A 19683-nucleotide genomic window follows, 5' to 3' on the forward strand; every position below is an offset into this window, starting at 1 on the left:
ATCCTCCTTGGATTCAGCAGGAGAAATTGGAACACCTTGCTTCTTGTTGATAGGCTGCTGGTAATAAAGAGTCCAAAGACCCAATTAAAAATCGGTTCTTTGGTAAAGTTCTGCTGTCAACACAACACTGGCTCATCCCTTGAGTTTCCCCAAATAGTTCATTAGTCATAGTTAAGTCACTTAAGTTTAAAAATAGCCATTTCTTTTAATATAGATCACTACTGGCCTGAAACTAAGTAAAAAAGGAGCAAAAGACAAACTCTGGTGGATCTTCAGAACTTCTGAAGAACTGCTGATCGAGACCACTTACAGATTACAGAGGACCTCTCACTTTAAATCAGGACTTACTGGTCATGGTGATCCAAGTGGATCCTTGAAACCATAAATCTGCAACACTTAAGCTGATTGCTTAGCAGAATCCGATTCAAAGATCATGACCACGAAAACAAGATCCAGGATACTAGCAGCTGAAACATGGTTCTCCTGTAGGGTGGCTGGATTCAAGACAGGTTGAGGAGCTCTGCCTTCCTGGAAGAGGCTCAGAGGAGAGCAGCTGCTCCTCCTCAAAGAAGGTAATCAGCTGAGGAGCTTCAGGTATCTGATCAGGATGACTCCTCTGAGCCTCCCTAGGAGGTTATCCGCGCACATCCCACTGGGAATAGATCCCCGGTCAGACCCTGGATATGTTGAAGGGAACATTTATCCTTTTGGGCCTGGAACTGTCTTTGGATCTAGCAGAAGGAATAGGACAGTGGTGGTGGGGAGAGGGATGTTGGCCTGCAACCCATGAATCAATGGATGGATGGATGGATGGATGGATGGATGGATGGATGTGGACTTTACTTCCTTTGAAGACGACAATGATAAACACAGACAAGGCTGTGTCGATGCCGGATAACCACCTGAAATGTATGGAGGTAAATCCGGGGCAAAATGATTTGTGCATTGTAACTGAATTTGAAGCCACAGAGAAAATTGCTATAGGAGGTTAGTAATTGTTCCATTTTTTCTGTCTTTCACAAACATTTGCTGTCAGAACAGCGAAGCCTCTCTGAACCTACATAGGGTGATCGTTGGAGTAATCTGAACAGATTTATATAAGTGTACATATAAGTGGTTAAAAGGGTTTGTTTATCAGAAGCATGTCAGAAGGTGAGGAAGGTAATCATGGAATAGACTAGGATCATCTCAAAATCCATCAGTTATTTTAATCTGGTGTATTTAGTTGAACCTTTCATGAAGTATTTGCAGCACTTTTAAATCAGTTGACAAAATATAATCAAATATACACATAATATGCTATATAGTCAAATGAAAGAGAAATATTTGTGTCATTTGTTGTAATAACTGGATTAAAGCAGAACAAGAACACTGTTTTTATTGCTTTAATAAAGTCTTGCAATCACATTTGTTACATCAGAGATGATAACAGTGTAACTGCTGGACTGAATCCCTCACTGACTCCCAACATCTTCAGCAAAGACTGATGAAGAGGCATCTGCTGCATGTCACAGATTTCATGAAACAGATTCATGCAGTTGTATTCCCTGATTTGTGTTTGTGTTAAGGAAAAAATATGGTAAAATATCTTTGGGGTTAAATGTTAAGACAAGCATGTGAATTTGTTTTGCACAGTTTGTTTTGGATCAAATGGAGCAAAACTGAATGTGATCGGTTTTTCATGTGAATACAATTGTGTACTTGTACACATACTTATGAATCTGAAAAGGTGTAACTGATGTTTTGTATTTGTGAAAGACAGAAATTATATACAACGACTAAACTCCTATAGCATTTCACTCTATGGCTTCAAATGTACAGTTAAAAAGCACAAATCATTTTGCCCCAGATTTACCTCCATAGAAATGAAGGGCAAACTCCGCCTACTTGGCTAGCCGCCTGCTTCGCCGGCTGACAGACGGGTCGGAACCAGTGATCCAGGCCAGATGAGGTCTTCAGTTCTACTACAATGGTAACTCGTCTTTCTGTAAAACACTGAGAGTAATGTAGGACTCTCTGAAGAGAATGATGTGAAACTGAAAATAAGTTTATATAAAGCATAAATAATTGTTGTTATTCCATGCATTTGCACATAAATCCTGAGATTATTTCGGGATTTTTCTCAGGAAACCTAAATTTACCAAGTGTGCATGCAGAGACCTGAAGCTGTGTGGAGAACCAGAGCTTATGAACTCTGGTTCTCCACACACAATTGCGGTCCTTGCAGTCCTACATGTTGTGTAACAGGACTGAAATGCAGGACTCTCCGGTGCGGTGAGGAAGGAATGTGAGGCTGATGCTTCAGGTGTGGAGCAGGAGGAACACGGAGCTGGCGGATCAAACCTGTAATTATTATGCTGCACCGTTTATTTAACCTCCCTCTGACTGGGACACACACACACACACACACTTTGTTTGTGTACACAGATCAGTTGGAGGAGGAGGAGAAAAACTCTGAGCGCAGCGCTGAGAGCACACAGACACGCAGCCGGACGACGGCAACGCACGCCGGCGTGGATCATGTCTCTGACCGGGAAGGTGGCTCTGGTGACCGGAGGAGCTCAGGGCATCGGGAGAGCTGCGGTCCAGGCTCTGCTGGAGAGCTCAGCCAAGGTTCGGTCTGCTCCAGTTTTTGAGTCTTTATGTTCTGTTCTTTCTGCTTGACTTTATCAGTTTAGGTTGTCTGAAAGTCTGTGGCTGCTTTACTGCTGCTTTCTGATCAGATCTAACTTTTTCCTGCTTTTAAACCTTCAGCTTTGGACAAACCTTTCTGCCGAACTGGACTTATGTGAACTGGTTTCATTGGTTTCTGGTAAATTCTCAGTGACAGAACATGCAGGGTTTCTGAAAACCTTCCTTCCCTGTTGCAGATGAGCAGTCTTGATACCATTTTTAGCTCCACAAGTCAAACTTGTGAAACCGCAGCTCAGATGTGGTGAAATAAGCATCAGAAAAACATGCTCTAACCAAACTCTTCTGCTTTGTGCATGGTCCTGCAGAGATGCTCTCTGATATCAGCTCCTAGCTTCTGCACTGCCGCTCTGAGTGGGTTATAGTCAGTGGCGTCGGAATGGGGGGGGCAGGGGGCCATTGCCCCCCACTTTACGGTCCTGGTCGGCCGTGATCTGGTCCCAACAAAAATCACGTGGGCTTGACCCGATTGTGCTGAGAGGCTCTCTCCCTCTCTGGCGCTCAGAGTCACAAACAAAACGTTTGTGCCTCTTGAAACCTGACAGCATCCGCAAAAACACGCGCAGAGTGATATACTTACATGCGCAATAAAATCGGAAGCGCAAAAAACACCTCTGTCCAGTTGCCTCAATAAATGTGCAATACTGGACGTTTCAGCGCAAAGTTACCAAATTCTGGGAAGAGTTGATGCCAATAAGTTTCTATAACACCTGTAGTGTTATTAACTCACTAAAACTGCAAATAACTGCGTTCATTATCAGTCTGTCATCCACGCGTGTCCCAAAGGCAGCTGCAGTTTGCAGCAGCACCGCGATGACAGGTCGCTATGTGGAGATGAAAAGAACAGCAACGACCTTCTCTGTTCGTGTGAACATCTTTAATAATAATAGAATAATCTGGACCTCTTGCAGCCTGTCAGGAACATCATCTCTCCAGACACCTTGAAACTGTTTTTAATGAATGAAGAACTTCTATTTTACTTTTGCTTTTATTAAAGACAATTAGTTGATATGAAAAAAGGAAAAAATGATTGTTTTGTCAGCAGAAGTTCTGCCAAAACTGTTCAACAACATAACGACAAAACGGAAGACAATGTTTTATTTTATTTTTTAATTTTCTTTATTTTAATAAGAAAATATTACATCTGATAAATCAGATTTACAATGAAAACACTTGTTTATCATTATTCTACCGGTTCGTGTATCAATGTAGGCCTAATGATTGTTCTTAATAAATCATTTTTGGGATTATTTGTGATATAATAATAGTCTATAACATGAACATATTTGGTATTTCTCGCTATATTAGATCTCAGTTCAGTGACGTGCGGTCAGGTCCATGACTGGTGAAGCCCTTAGAGTCGGATATAGAAATATATGAACCCAATATAGAAACTGATATTTAATTGTTCTTAACTCAGGTAAAACTTAGTTGTTTTAAAAGCTTTTAATTATGATTTAATTAATTCTATACTGTTCAACAATACGACAGCAAGAAAAACTAAGTATTTAATATAAGGTCAAATTTGATTATCTAAAATAATTTTTTATTTTCCGCTGATCCTGCGGCTCCTCCATGGGTTGCACTGTGACCCGACCCAGAGGTTGCGGGTTCAGCCGAACTGGAGCAAAACCACAAAGGAGCGTCGTCGGCCCAGGACTGTGAGGGAAGTCGTCCTCTCCTCTTGTGGACTCAGTGAGAACCACTGCTGTTCTGGCGCTGCGTGTTTTCCCGTGTAGCAAACAGATGCGCTCTGCTCTGCCGCTTGAAACACGCAGGAGGTTGTTGCGCTGCGTCATTATGATCCAGCTGCGGATGTTCTTCCTTCTGTTATGTTCTGCTCCTGCTTTTCTGGACTGTTACAGTTTGTTAAGCTGTGTCGTCACTGTTTACAGCAGCAGGTTTATCATGTCAGCCTCCACCCTGATTTATCGTCCCTGTTCATTTGCGCAGAGTGCCTCTGACTGCGTATTTACGCACTCGAAGCCTTTACGCTTCTCTTTATACGAATCTGTATACATAACCCCAGATAATATGAGAATAGGGCACAGCCCTTTAAGGTCTGGGGTTTACTGGTTCCTAAAGGCTGAAGAAGAAACGTCTTCTTTGGGAACCACTTGTCCGATCTCATCATTTATACTGAGACCAGGTGAGCCCCACTCAGCAGGTGACTGCGGTCCCGTCAGCTGACACCAGCTCTCTCTTAAAGATTAGCGTCACGCATACAAGGTGCTTTACGGTAATGGAGCAGAAAGGACCCGATCCTGGTGACGGTTGAGAAAATAAGAGGAAAACAGGAAAGTAACCTTCAGAACATTTATATTAATTACATTTTTACAACTTCTCATGCATGTTTTATGTAAAAAAAAAATAAATAAATTATATTTAATAATTTTACTGTAGAGTTTTGGAGAAATAACGGGTCAAAGTTATTTCTCCAAAACTCTACAGTAAAATTATGAAATATTTATTCTGGTTATAGTATAGATGACCCTATAATATAATCTGAAGAGATTGTGTTGTCACCTCTCATGAGTTTGGAGAAATACATTCCTGAAAGTGACACAAATGCTTATACTGGTGAACATTAGTAGGTATTATTTCACCAAACATCCTCAGTGAAATTATTTAAAGAAATTTTTAACATAAAACATGAATGTGAAAGTTGTAAATATGTAATGTTAGGTTACTTTTCTGTTTTCCTCTTATTTTCTCAACCGTTGCCAGGATCGGATCCTTTCTGCTCCATTACCGTAAAGCACCTTGTATGCGTGACGCTAATCTTTAAGAGGGAGCTGGTGTCGGCTGCCAGGACCCCAGTAGCAGGTCGCAGGTAGCAGGAGGAATAAACATAGTGGTCAAAATACATTAACAGAAACTCTAAAGGGCAACTTTTAAAGAGAGAACATGAGGAAGGAGGGTTCTGGGCTATAGCCCCCAATATATCAAGACCCTAAAAACGCCCCCCAACATTATAGTGTGAAAAAATTGAGTACGTGCGACTCAACACCCCCATGGCGCCCCACCTCTAAAATGAATCCGGCGCCGCTGTTAATAGTCCTGTGTGTCCTGCAGGTGGCCGTGGTGGACCTAAATGAGATCCTTGGGGAGCAGTGCAAGGCCCAGCTGGATGCTGAGTTCGGAGAAGGAAAAAGCACCTTCATCCAGTGTGACGTGACCCACGGAGATGCTCTAAGAGGTGATGACCTGAAGCTACGTGCTGAGGCACAGTAGAAGTTCTGTAAGCCAGAACCAAGATAATAAAGCTGCACACTGACCACTTCACCTGCATACTTGAAGTTCCTCTTCATGAAAGAGGAAGTGATTATAAAACGCAGTGAGTGAAGCAAGAACTTAGAGGCCTTTCCTGTGTCACTCTGTCCAAAAAAAGTGCAGCTTAATTTGACTGAATTTAAAACGTTTCAGTTCAGCACGATGCAGATGGGTCGGCCGTGTCCAGCTGTGAGGAACAAGGTTCTGTTGTCTGACATTGGAAATGTAAATCTCTGGAATGCTGTTTGATGTGGACACTCTGTGACCCATGTGTAGATGTTCCTGCAGATCAGATCCGTCCTGATAATGTGTGTCTCTGGCGCCTTTGTGCTCTCAGTGTGGGAGCTGGCTAATGATCACCGGCTGCAGTAACGTGGAATGCTGCAGGTGACGACACATACCAGTTTTCCCACCTCAGGTTTCCCCCTGAAGCTGTTTGTACAGCTACGTCTGTCAGCTGGCACGAGGAGATAAACAACACTCCAGGTCTTTGTAACGGAGCACCCTGTGCCAAACATCTCCTCATTATCTGTTTACACTCCTGCAGGGTGTCTACCACACGCATCAACCTGGAAGGCAGACGGGATTCATGAACCTGCAGGAAAACACATGGTCTCCCCTGAGGCTGGATCCTCTAAATTCTCAAAAACTTTACATTTGAGTTTTGCGTCTCCATTCAGTTCAGAAAGTTTTATTGTTCTGTTTGAGATTAGTTTACAGTCACACACCGAAGCAGGGAAAACGGGTGAAAGCTGCTAACTTTGCAGGAATTATAGCTCTCTGTCTTGTTGCTCCTGCAGCTCTCCATGGCTGGATTTGAGTAGATTATCTCATGTCTCCTTCTCTCTGGCTCCATGTCTGAAGTGAAAGTGTGAATAAGTCTGAATAAATCCAGGCTCTAATGTCTTCACTCTGAACAGGTTCCCTTTGGTTTGGCTGCGTTCATCCCTTCCCATTCAGACCTTCAGAAAACTTTGAGCTAAACTGTTTCTGCGCTTCATGTCTCAGGTTTCATCCTGGAACGGTTTGGGACTGTGGAGCTTTGCAGTCAGAGCTCATCCTCTTCTCACCAAAGTCATATTTAACAATTAAAGACATAAATCGCCATCAGGTCTTCAGTTGAAGGGTAAATGGGCCTGCACTATTATCAAGTCAGAGGACTCCAAGCCCTTTCCACTACAATCAGTCATTCACCCATTCATAAAGTGACAGTGATAGAATACATTGCAGCCACAGCTGCACAGCTGCCATACAATCATACAATCAGCCTGTGGAACCTCCTTCGGCAGCCTGTGGAACCTCCTTTGGCGGCCTGTGGAACCTCCTTTGGCGGCCTGTGGAACCTCCTTCGGCAGCCTGTGGAACCTCCTTTGGCGGCCTGTGGAACCTCCTTCGGCAGCCTGTGGAACCTCCTTTGGCGGCCTGTGGAACCTCCTTCGGCAGCCTGTGGAACCTCCTTTGGCGGCCTGTGGAACCTCCTTCGGCAGCCTGTGGAACCTCCTTCGGCAGCCTGTGGAACCTCCTTTGGCAGCCTGTGGAACCTCCTTCGGCAGCCTGTGGAACCTCCTTTGGCGGCCTGTGGAACCTCCTTCGGCAGCCTGTGGAACCTCCTTCGGCAGCCTGTGGAACCTCCTTTGGCAGCCTGTGGAACCTCCTTCGGCAGCCTGTGGAACCTCCTTTGGCAGCCTGTGGAACCTCCTTCGGCAGCCTGTGGAACCTCCTTTGGCGGCCTGTGGAACCTCCTTCGGCAGCCTGTGGAACCTCCTTCGGCAGCCTGTGGAACCTCCTTCGGCGGCCTGTGGAACCTCCTTCGGCGGCCTGTGGAACCTCCTTCGGCAGCTTGTGGAACCTCCTTCGGCGGCCTGTTGAACCTCCTTCGGCAACACGAACCCTCAGCAGGTTTTCTGTCCGACTTTATTTGGGTCCAGGCTTCTTTCCCGTGTTGTTTCAGTTCATTGAGGGTTCTGCACAGCTCTCTGAATCTTCCACCACACAATATAAATAAGGTTGAGGTCTGGACTTTGACTAGACCATTGCGTCACCTTGATCTGTTTCTTCTTCAGCCATTCTACTGTTGATCTCCGACTGTGTTTGGGGTCATGGTTCTGTTGATGATCTAGTGTGGTCCAAGTTTCAGCTGTTGGACAGATGGAGTCACATTTGACTCTAGAATACTTTGGTCTACAGAGGAGATCATGGTCCACTTGGTGACTGCAAGGTTCCCAGGTTATGTGGTTGCAAAACAAGCCCACATCATCATTCCTCCACCACCGGGCTTCACAGTTGGTTGAGTTTCTCTGCTTGAACTCAGCTGATATAAATGACGGGGCCCTAGCAGGCTCCTGCAGATTTGGGGACAGGGTGAGGATATATCACAGTATTTGATTCAGGTATGTTGGAGCAGAAATGCATCTAAAAGACGTAGGATGCTGGGCCCTGAGGAGTAGAATCACCCACACCTGCTTTAGTAGCTCACTCAGAAGCAACGTAAAGAGATCACAGAGAGCTAAAATATCCACGAAGCAACAAATACTATAGAACAAGCAGGGCAGGTAAACAGGTATCAGGGGATAAAACTGCTTCTCTTTCTTTACATGCATCAGGATGAAAATTCCCTTTAGTTTCATTTACAAAGATTTACAAATGTATTTATAATTAGACAATAAAGGAATAAGCAGCAGAATAAATGCACCACGTATATGCTGAAATATAAAAGCTATACTGATACACCTCAGATATCTCCAGAAAAATGTATCTTACTGCTCTAGGTTTTCTCATCCAGAATCACTTCCTTAACACTGTCTCTGTCTCCATGGAACAGATGCCTTCCAGAGGACTGTGGACCAGTTTGGACGACTGGACATTGCCATCAACAATGCAGGCATTAACAATGAGAAGAACTGGGAGAAGACCATCCAGGTCAACCTGGTAAGAACCCTGCAAGCTCAATCAGAGACAAGCTGATGTTCTGATCTGAGTAGATTCATCTGAACCTGAACCAGACAGCTGTTTATCTAAGATGATTCAGACGAAGCCGCAGCTTGAGGCAGGCAATGACCTGATGCTGTTGAAGTCCAGTTCAGTCTATTCCATTTACTTTAACTTTCTATAACGTCCTGGAAACGTCTGCAGGATCAATCATGTCTGCATATAGATTTGAAAAAATGTCATCATGGGGTAAAAACACCCTAGAATGTTTTATTATCAGAGTCTAACCCAGCAGCATCACTGAGTACATCAGGACCAACGTATCTCAGGAGATGACAAGAGCAGTAAAATAAGAACAAATTTAAATGTTTGAAGGCAAAACAACAGTAGAGTGTAGTAATATTAGATCATCTGCATAAAATGCAGATATTTGTGAACTGTTATGGAAAAAAACAAGTGATCTACAGTCATGGCTAAAGCTTTTTGGATTAACACAAGTGATGTTTCATATACATTGCAACTCTAATTTCAGGGCTTTATTGTCATGTTCATTGGACATATAGGAACCAATAACCAACAGGAGGTAGGCAGAAACATCAGTGAAATGCTATCTTTAATGAAAAACAGGAAAACAGACATAAAAATACAGCTGAGAAACTAAGCAAGAAGGCATGGAGCAGAAATAAGAGGATCTGACAATGACTGAGAAAACCTGGGGAGCATAAATGCGAAGGTGGTGATTACTGGTGCAAGGAACAGGTTTGGACCTAACTGAGTGGATGTGGAGCTGCTGTAGAAGACAGAATAATGCCAAGCTGGAATATAGAACAAGGAGAACAAATGAGAAAATAACCTGCCTGGTGATTTGTCCAACTCTTTGGTTTCAGGTGTTTGGAAAACTGAAGAAGTGAAAATGAGATCATGATTAATAGAACATAAAATTCCTACAGTAAGCTTTGAATGATGAAAATAGTGCAATATCTGTCTGAATGTATTTACCTCCTTTATTGTGGTTCAAAGGTTCTTAGTTTGCCTGCAGTTTTGAGAATTTCAGTGTCTTTGTTTCTCACCCCAGATGTTCTTCTGGTAGATGGTATTTACCATCTGCAAATATTTCATTTCTTGTAATAATAATAGTTGTTTTAAACTTGATTTTTCTGTCATCATCTTGTAATATTCCTCCACCTGGCAGAGATGTTTGTCCAGCGGTAGACGAACCATTTGGTACCCGAGTCGGGTATAAAACAAGCAGAACAGCATGGTGTCTGGAGATGTCCTTATCTCTGTTAATATTGCTGAAAAGCAGGTTTTCACAATAAAACCTCCTTCGGGCCGCACCAGGCGACTGACAGTAATGGAACCCTCTGTGGTGCATGAAAATAAAACTGCAGAACTTCCAGTGTCTGATATCTAGTTCTGGTCCTAGAGGATCGTTATCTGTATGTTTTAGATGCTGGTTCGGGACACCCGAATCAAATGAGTGGTTCATTACCAGAACTCTGCAGAACCTGGTGACATACTGAGGAGGTTGTTCAGCCATTTAAATCAGCTGTGTTGGACCGGTGCTCTTAGTTTTGTCAGGTCTTGGAGGAATCCTGCACAGCATCTCCTCTTTTAAAGCAATACAAAATGTTTTTCTTAGAAGGTCTTATCTTCTGTTGGTTATTAGTTTAACTGTCTCTGTCTCTGAGGATTTCCTCTTCAGATTAATGTTTGTCTGCTCGGGTGTTTGGGTTTAGTCTGAACTTTGGTGTTTTGGATCCTTATTCCTGAACATATGAACTCATTTTAACAGATCAGATTTTATCTGAACAGAGAAGAAAAATGTCTGCCTTGTTTCAGTTAAACTGTTCTCCAGAACAGATGAAAATCAGAGATGTTTCACCCTGTTATTCCTCAGGCCTTCAACAGAGGAGCAGAAACTAAACGTTTTCTGGTTGCAGAACAAACAGTATCATGAAGACCAAGGAAACCAGCAGACAGGTCATCGCTGTGTGTTTCTGTTTCCCACTGGAGCTCAAACTGGAAACCAGAGAGTTTGGATCTCCTAGAAAATGCTCTCCTAATTTTCTGATTCTAGCAGTTTTCTAATCTACTCTGGAGAAGCAGGACGTTCAAACTATTGTGATGAAACGTCTCGGTTCTCACTAAATAAACCCGGTTGTTGGTGTTTCATCACAGTCGTTAATCAGAGCCAATGATGTTGGAGCAACTGTGTGTGTTTTGGCTGCAGCTCAGCAGCTGGAGGGACGTCTTCAAGACCAGAGGAGATTACCGGATCGTATTGGTGCTGAAAAACATTTAATTATATTAATTTTCTCCTGGGCAGTGTTAGTTTTACAGTTTTTATTAAACCAGTGAGTCTTTTTCCGCTCACATTGTTTCAGAGGGATTTCATGCAATCTCTCAGCATGTTGACCCAAACATGTAGACTACAGTAAACCAGGTTCAGATGCTGAATCAGTGTCTTCTTCTGCTAACATGTTCAGGCATGATGGAGCACCAAGTCACCTGGCTAAACCCATGACAAAGTGGCTCAAAGATCAGAACATTGAACATTAGGGCCTTGACAGATGAAAATCAGAGATGTTTCACCCTGTTATTCCTCAGGCCTTCAACAGAGGAGCAGAAACTAAACGTTTTCTGGTTGCAGACCTTCACAGCTGCTCCAGTTTGTAATAGAATAGAACAGTCTTTATTGTCATTGTACTGTGGGGTACAATGAAACTGAGGGTGCTCCCGCTGGGCTGCCGTACACTACAGTAGCTAGTAACAAAAAAATAACAAGGCATTTAAGAAGGTTTTCTCCTAAAATAGGATAGATGAAGTGTAATATAGACTGCAGAAGGCAGGATATGTACAATAGAAAATATATACTATATAATATGCTGTAAACAGTGAATTTGTGCAAGGAGGTATATAAATATGTTACACGGCTATCAGATGTTATTGTACTGAAGACTTCCTGTAAAAACCTGCGGCTGCAGTTCTTTGTCTTATCAGAAGTGTCATCTTTCATTTCTTCCTGTCTGGTCTCTGCACTCTCTGCAACATTAACCGCTTTTCCATCTTTATCTGCAGACCTCCGTGATAAAGGGAACCTACTTGGCTTTGGAGCACATGAGTAAAGAGTACGGGAAAATAGGCGGCACCATCATCAACGTGTCCTCAATGGCAGGTAACACATACTGCACACACACAGGCGTTAACACACACGTGCAAATAAACACGGAACAGCTGATACTGGGGGGCGGGGTTATTGTCAGAATAATTAAAATATAATGACTAAAATAGATTTAAATGTTCAACGTCCAAAGAAAAATTTAAAACAACCTTCAGAAACCGCGAGAAGCTGTGATCAGATTACAGGAGAGTCTGAAGGTAACAAGGCCTGCATTAGGACCATTGGACTATAAAGACCACCGGGGTCCTTATAGACAAGGGAGAAGAAAACAGACCCAGGACTCCGAACGATCCTTCTCTGCTTCTCCTCGTTGGAATGCTGGGATCTCCTAAAGATCAAGTAATTCATCAGACTTCTGTGGGAGGAAACAGCCACAGATCCACCCTGGGCGCTGACCTCAGTGCATTGTGGGAAAAAAATGAGCTTCATGACCCTGAAACAAACTGTTCTGGAAGCATGAGTAAGCTTTAAATAATCCAGCTTAATGTTTCTGGAACCTAATTTATCCATTTGTAACACCTCTCTGCAGAGGCTGAAGGTTGAGAGGTGAATCAGCTGGAAGGAAACTCCTTTCATGGCTTTGCTGTAAGAACATCTGGAAGCAGGCAAGAACAACAGGCCGTTTGCTCACTAATGAAAGGTTTTTTTATTCTGCGTCTCTGACAGACTGAAGCTGTTATCTTGTTCTGCTTTGCAGTCAGACCCTAAGCGTTTGGAGCAGGAAATCAACTATCTTTATAAGATAACTTCCTCTTCTGTTGCTGTTGTTGATTACAGCAAACAATCTGTAGAAGAGCAGATCGTTTGATCTCATTCAGCCTCTGACGTGGAGCCACACTTAGTTCATTTTCTGGAGAGCTTTTCTACCAACATTTCTTGCCATTTGTGTTGCTCCTGAGCCCTGCATGAAGCGATCAGGTTGGTTTGCAGTAACGGATATCACCACGTGGGCTCAGGAACACTTCAGAACCATTGTCAGTTAACACACTTTGTTGCTACATCTACAATCAGAATCAGAAAACCTTTATTGCCACGTAGTGTTTCACACGTACGAGGGATCTGCTGTGGTGGTGAGATGCTACACATAGACAAACATACAGCTGGCATAAATACATTTGAAAAGATGTAGTTAAAAACCAAAACAAGTTGTGTAGGAATGTTATGAGAAAAATGGAGCACCATGGGAAATATTAAAAATATACAATAACAACAATATAGAATTAACTGAAATAGTATTTACATGTGCTGAGATATTCGTACTGTTTGCAAGGAGAAAGTGCCAGTGGGGAACCAGGGCCATGATAATGAGGCTAACTGCAGAAAGGAAGAAGCTGTTTTTGTGGAGAGAGGTTCTGGTCCTGATGGACCGCAGCCGCCTGCCAGAGGGGAGAGTCTGAAACAGTTTGCGTCCAGGGTGGGAGGGGTCAGCTGTAATCTTTCCTGCTCACCTCCCAGTCCTGGAGGCAGTTCCTGAAGAGAAGGAAGATTGCAGCCAATCACCCTCTCTGCACAGCGAATGATACACTGCAGCCTCCCCTGGTCCCTGATGGTGGCAGCAGCGTACCAGATGGTGATGGAGGAGGAGAGGATGGACTCAATGATGGTGGAGTAGAAGCGCGCCATCATTGTCTTTGGCAGGCTGAACTTCTTCAACTGCAGCAGGAAGTACCTTCTCTGCTGAGCCTTCTTGGTGAGGAAGGTGATGTTCAGCCTAACCCTAACCCCCTGGTGCCCAGGAAACGAAAGGAGTCCACAATGGAGACTGGACAGTCACTCAGGATGATGGGGGTGAGTGGGGCTGTGCTCTTTATGAAGTCCATGATCATCTCCACTGTTTTCAGAGCATTGAGCTCCAGACTGTTCTGCTGCACCATGTCAACACAAACAGGATCCTGGTAGGTTCCTGGGGAGTCCAGGTGCTGCAGGATGTAGTGAAGGGCCATGTTTATTGCCTCATCCACAGCAGACCTGTTGGGTCTGTAGGCAACTGCAGAGGATCCAGAAATGGATCTGTGATGGATAAAGTTAAAACTCTACCAGGCAAAGACAAAGCCACATATCAGCAACACCCAGAAACAGTGCCAGCTTCTCTGGAACCAAGCTGATGTGAGATGCACTGAAGCAAAATGGAAATGTGTGCTGTGGTCTGACGAGTCCACATTTCAGATTGTTACTGGAAATCATGGATGTCGTGTCCTTTGGACCAAAGAGGAAAAGGACCATCTGGATTATCGTAAAAGCAAAGCTCAACAGGTTGGAGGGGAGTTCCTGCCTCAAGTGGAGGAGTTTAAGTATCTCGGGGTCTTGTTGCCTTCCTCGGGAGGTGTTCCAGGCATGTCCCACCGGGAGGAGGCCCAGGGGACGGCCCAGGACACGCTGGAGGGACTATGTCTCTCGGCTGGCCTGAGAACGCCTTGGGCTCCCCCTGGAGGAGCTGGAGGAGGTGTCTGGGAAGAGGGACGTCTGGGCGTCTCTGCTGAGTCTGCTGCCCCCGCGACCCGGTCCCGGATGAAGTGAGTACGAGCAAAGCTCAACAGCCAGCATCTGCTGTGATGGTATGGGGCGTGTTGGTGCCCATGGCATGGGTAGCTGGCACATCTGTGAAGGCACCATTAATGCTGAAAGGTCCATACAGGTTCTGGAGCAACATCTGCTGCCATCCAAGCAACGTCTGCAGTCCAGACCTGTCTCCCATTGAAAATGTGTGGAGCATTATGAAGATCTAACCCTGGACTGTTGAGCAACTGAAGTTGTTCATCAAGCAAGAATGGTAAAGCTCCAGCAATTAGTCCTCAGTTCCCAAACGCTGATTGAGTGTTTGAAGGAAAGGTGATGAAACACAGTGGTGAACATGACCCAGTCCACCTGTGTTGAAGGCATCAAATTCAACATGGGTGAATATTTACAACGTTAAATATCTTGTCTTTGTTGCAGATTCAGCTGCATAGAGGTTGAATGAGCAAATCATTGGATTCTGTTTTACTTTCGGTTTTAAACAACATCCCAACTTCACTGGAACTGAGGTTGAACAGGTGAATGAAAAGAACCCAGAAACCCTCATCTGAGCCCCGGATGGACGGGTACCTCTGCACATGGACTTTCTTGGTCCCCGTGTAACAAAGACTTCTTTTAGGAACCTCACTGTAACCTTTGACCCAGCTCTTATGTTTGATGTACATATTAGGTGTGTGCATGTCTACGTCAGCTTCTCACAGAAGACGACTGATATTGTGTCGGTTTCCAGGATATCTCGAGTATTACTGGGTTTCTTCACCACTGCTCCGCTCAGCTGGTTTCAGGTCCGAGTTAATCATCATGTGCATCTGAAATCTTCAAGTCACATCACTTTTATGGAGCTTCAGGGTTTTTCCTGCGTGCCTGCATCTGTCCCACCTTCGTATAGCCTGACCATCAGCAGACTGTTTTCTGTCTCCTGGATAACGTCAGTGCTCAGAACTTGTCATATCTGCCATTCCTCTGACAAACATGGACATGTCCAAACTTGGACAAATATCTTGGAGAGCAGAGTTTTAGGAGCAAGAATGCGTGTTTACAAAGATGTCCATCATTGGACCCTGGTGGATGTAGTTCTTGGGTTTTTTCCAGCCATCCCTCGATTCATCTGAGCGGTTCTTAGTTTAAGGTTGAACATTTTAGAAGAATACAGTCCCAGTTCTTTGGTTTAGTTTTCTGTCTGGTTCAAGATATGAAAGTTAAAATTAAATGAAGACGTGAGCATCAACTCATTCCTGAAAGCTTGGAGGTCAGATTAGTTTCTGTCTTGCTGTAACCTGCCTGCTGACACTGAGGAGCTTTTGATCCCTGTTAGGATAATCAAAAGGAGCAGAGGATCTTCTCAAGGACTGTACACAGCTGCTGCAAGCTGAATGAATGTGCTAGAGAGGGAAAGGTCAAGGAAATGCTTCAAATGTTAGTAAAGATGTTAAATAAAAGCCAGATTTCTGTGCGAAGCTGCAGTTGTTGCACTGAGATGTTCTCATAAAAGCTTCATCTTCTCAGAGCACAATGAGGTCTTTGATCAGGACAGAACTGCATGAAGAAGCCGCTAAACAGCCTCTGGTTTCTCTCTGCTCCTTCTCTCTTTCAGCCTTCCTACATTCCCCTCATCAGCCCGTCTACACGGCTACCAAACACGGAGTTATCGGCTTCACCCGAGCGATAGCGGTGAGCAGAACACGCAGAACAAACATGAGAAGCTCTCTGGAGCAGGTTTCAGTTAAACAGCTTTCTGTCGTGTCGTCTGCAGGATGCCTCCCTTCTGGGCGACTACGGCGTTCGCATCAATGTTCTGTGTCCCGCCTTCGTCGACACGCCACTGCTGCACACGGTGGAAGACGAGGACAACATGGGAAAGTTCGTCAAGTTCAAGGACGACTTCAAACGCAGCATGAACAAGTTTGGAGTTTTGCAGTAAGTTCAGAACTGCTGCAGTTAGTGGTCAGAAAGGCTGCAAACGCCGAGTTGTTGATTAGATTAAATGAAGAAACATGCTAAACATCAGCAGGGGAAGTAGGTTTCATTCGCTCACATTCACCATCAAAACACAACCCAAGAAGAATTGATGCAAGAAAATCAATCTAGAGAAGTCTCGTATGATTCAGGTTTTAGAGGTGAATTAATCACTGTAAGCTGCAGAGGGAAGAAACCTCAGATCATTACACTTCCACTACCATGCTTCACAACTGTGGCTTTTCTTTTGCACTGCAGAAAACACGTTCAGTGAAGTTTTTTAATCTGAAGCTGTTCTGTTTCTGGCCTCAGAGGTTTGTTTGGAGACCATCAGAGAACAAACAGTATCATGAAGACCAAGGAAACCAGCAGACAGGTCATCGCTGTGTGTTTCTGTTTCCCACTGGAGCTCAAACTGGAAACCAGAGAGTTTGGATCTCCTAGAAAATGCTCTCCTAATTTTCTGATTCTAGCAGTTTTCTAATCTACTCTGGAGAAGCAGGACGTTCAAACTATTGTGATGAAACGTCTCGGTTCTCACTAAATAAACCCGGTTGTTGGTGTTTCATCACAGTCGTTAATCAGAGCCAATGATGTTGGAGCAACTGTGTGTGTTTTGGCTGCAGCTCAGCAGCTGGAGGGACGTCTTCAAGACCAGAGGAGATTACCGGATCGTATTGGTGCTGAAAAACATTTAATTATATTAATTTTCTCCTGGGCAGTGTTAGTTTTACAGTTTTTATTAAACCAGTGAGTATTTTTCCGCTCACATTGTTTCAGAGGGATTTCATGCAATCTCTCAGCATGTTGACCCAAACATGTAGACTACAGTAAACCAGGTTCAGATGCTGAATCAGTGTCTTCTTCTGCTAACATGTTCAGGCATGATGGAGCACCAAGTCACCTGGCTAAACCCATGACAAAGTGGCTCAAAGATCAGAACATTGAACATTAGGGCCTGGACCTCAGTGAAAAGGCAGACAGACGAACAGAACCCCAAAAAAACTAGACCAAACAACCCAAGGAAAATCTGAAAGACCTTCAGAAACCTTGGAGAACTTTGGATCAAGACCCTTTTAAAAGAATTTAAGCCAGAATCGAGAAAGACTGGGAGCAGAGCCCCTGTAGATCCTGCTGATGTTCTGTTGTCCGTCTTCCTCTGCAGGCCGTCGCTGATAGCTGAAGGAATGATGAGGCTCATCACGGACAACAGCTTGAACGGAGCCGTAATGAAGATCACCTGCTCAAAGGGAATCCACTTCCACACATATGAACCCATGTCTGCCTGAGTCCAATTCACAGGAACCTTAACCGGCCTGAGTCCCTGCTCCGTCTGCAGGAGTCTGAGCTGAAACCTTCTCTGCAGAGTTTCTACTGAGACTCTTTCTGTAAAGTAGAACTGCTTATTTTCCTCCAGATGGACCCGGTTTCTGTTAGAACCTCAGCTGTTCTCACTTCAGATCATTGTTTTATTCAAGATGCATTTTCTAAGAATCTCCCTGAAGGTGGACTGTACAGAAATATGCTAATTTTTTCATTTCTGTAGATGTTTTTGTGAGAAACTCTGCTTCCTGTTTGCTTCAGCAAGCAGAGCCACTTCCTGTAGGAACTAAAGTGACTAAATCAGCTGTTGAAATGTTTTAAAGCCAGTAACTGGACCGCCTTTTGAGGTGATGGTTCATCTGAGCTGGTCCATAACATTTAGTCCTGGACAAAACAAAGTTCCCCGTCTTTTAACTCTGGGGTTTCCCATCTTGGGGCATTACTAAATTCTGACTGGTACCAGGTTCTAATCATTTTAGAACCTGGTGAAGACCAGAACCTTAGAGATAAAAGAGGGTGTACTTTCTTTTCATGCAGATCGTATGTGTCAGTTAATTTTTTATCCTGACCGAGGATAAGCACCCTGCCTGAAACAGAAGAAACGTTTTCTGCCTCTCTCTTTGGGACATCGAGAGAAAGATCCGAGTTCTGTTTGTCTGATTACTTTAGCAGGAAGTCCGACTGAAACCTGATGCAGGAGAAACTGGCAGCTAATCTGCTGACGTCATAAACAAAGCCGCGAACGGATCAGATCTGGGTCCAGTCTGTATGGACCGTCTGAGAGGAACAACAGATTTAATCAACCATGTCAGTAGATGCTGCTCTGAGTCACATCAGAGTTGAATCTTCATCCAGGATTAAATGTCTTTCTGTAGAAAATTTAAATCAGAACCGTTTCTACTCCAAAGCGCTGAAAACTATAGAGACGAGTCCTGAGTGGCGATGTGAACATCTCTGCAGTGTGTGAATGTAACCTGTTATATTGGCTCAGAACATCTCAGAGAACCTGGGTGATCAGTTGAGACGAGCTTCTGGGTAGCTCAGCAGCTCTGGGTCTGCTCCCAGTGGGACAAGCCTGCAAGACTTCCACAGAGAGACTACCAGGACACATCCTGATTGGATAGTTCATGTCGGCTGACTCCTTTCGATGTGGAGGAGCAGCAGCTCTACTTCCACCGAGCTTCCCTCGGATAACCAAGCTCCTCTCCTCATTTCTGAGGCAGTCGAGCTGTCCTGCAGAACAAGCTCATTTCTGCCACATGCATCTGTTCTCATCCCCCCCCCACCCCTGCAGGACATCCTGATCAGCAGCCGAAGCAGTTCCCTGTCTTAGAAGCACTTCTCCAGGATTATCCAAATATTGTGTTCCTCCATTTTTGTCATCTGGTCTACGGATTGATCTGCAGCCGTTGATGTTCATGCGGTGAAGATGTGGCTCACCTGTGGCTGTAGTTTACTCTGTAAGTCCACAATAGAAGAAAAAGACAGTTTTCTTCTTTCAGGCTGTGGTTGTTGGCAAGCAACAGCGCCTCCTTATGGTAATGGATGTACATTACGGCCAGGTTGGAAATATTACCGTCACTTATCAAAAATGCAATTGATTATTCAAATACGTGAGCTTTTGCAGCTATTCAGATACTGTGTGTCAGTCACCTTTTAATGATATTTTATCTTAAAGAAGTTTGAGTAATTTGTTATTTCATTTTTTGGTTCTCTCATTTTGCAGCAATAACAACTTGAAGTCCTGTTTTAGGAAGAGACCGTTTAAAAGTGTAAAACGCAGATTCAAAATAAAGCACGCTTGAAAATTTGAA

General features: G+C 44.0%; 1 protein-coding gene across 2 annotated transcripts; it reads left to right on the top strand.

Moving 5' to 3' along the window:
• Positions 1–1953: 1953 nt before the first annotated feature.
• hpgd (15-hydroxyprostaglandin dehydrogenase) lies at positions 1954–19683 on the top strand. Of its 2 annotated transcripts, XM_047364742.1 has the most exons (9): positions 1956–1972; positions 2248–2345; positions 2428–2613; positions 5767–5890; positions 8786–8892; positions 11974–12070; positions 16185–16261; positions 16344–16507; positions 17712–19683. In XM_047364742.1, the coding sequence occupies exons 3-9, from the start codon at positions 2521–2523 to the stop codon at positions 17833–17835; spliced, it is 786 nt and encodes a 261-aa protein (XP_047220698.1). In that variant the 5' UTR covers positions 1956–1972; positions 2248–2345; positions 2428–2520; the 3' UTR covers positions 17836–19683. The 2 variants fall into 2 exon arrangements, with proteins under 2 accessions (XP_047220699.1, XP_047220698.1); XM_047364743.1 differs by lacking the exons at positions 16185–16261; positions 16344–16507 and having other exon boundaries at positions 1954–1972; positions 17712–17854.

Source organism: Girardinichthys multiradiatus, chromosome 5, assembly GCF_021462225.1.
Source record: "Girardinichthys multiradiatus isolate DD_20200921_A chromosome 5, DD_fGirMul_XY1, whole genome shotgun sequence".
Classification (NCBI taxonomy): domain Eukaryota; kingdom Metazoa; phylum Chordata; class Actinopteri; order Cyprinodontiformes; family Goodeidae; genus Girardinichthys; species Girardinichthys multiradiatus.

Excerpts from the sequence above, each read along its gene's own strand:
- hpgd (XM_047364742.1), top strand. The coding sequence starts at position 2,521 with ATGTCTCTGACCGGGAAGGTGGCTCTGGTGACCGGAGGAGCTCAGGGC. Across the intron at positions 2,614-5,766 it reads TGCTGGAGAGCTCAGCCAAG|GTGGCCGTGGTGGACCTAAA; the intron begins GTTCGGTCTGCT and ends TGTGTCCTGCAG. Across the intron at positions 16,262-16,343 it reads GCTTCACCCGAGCGATAGCG|GATGCCTCCCTTCTGGGCGA; the intron begins GTGAGCAGAACA and ends TGTCGTCTGCAG.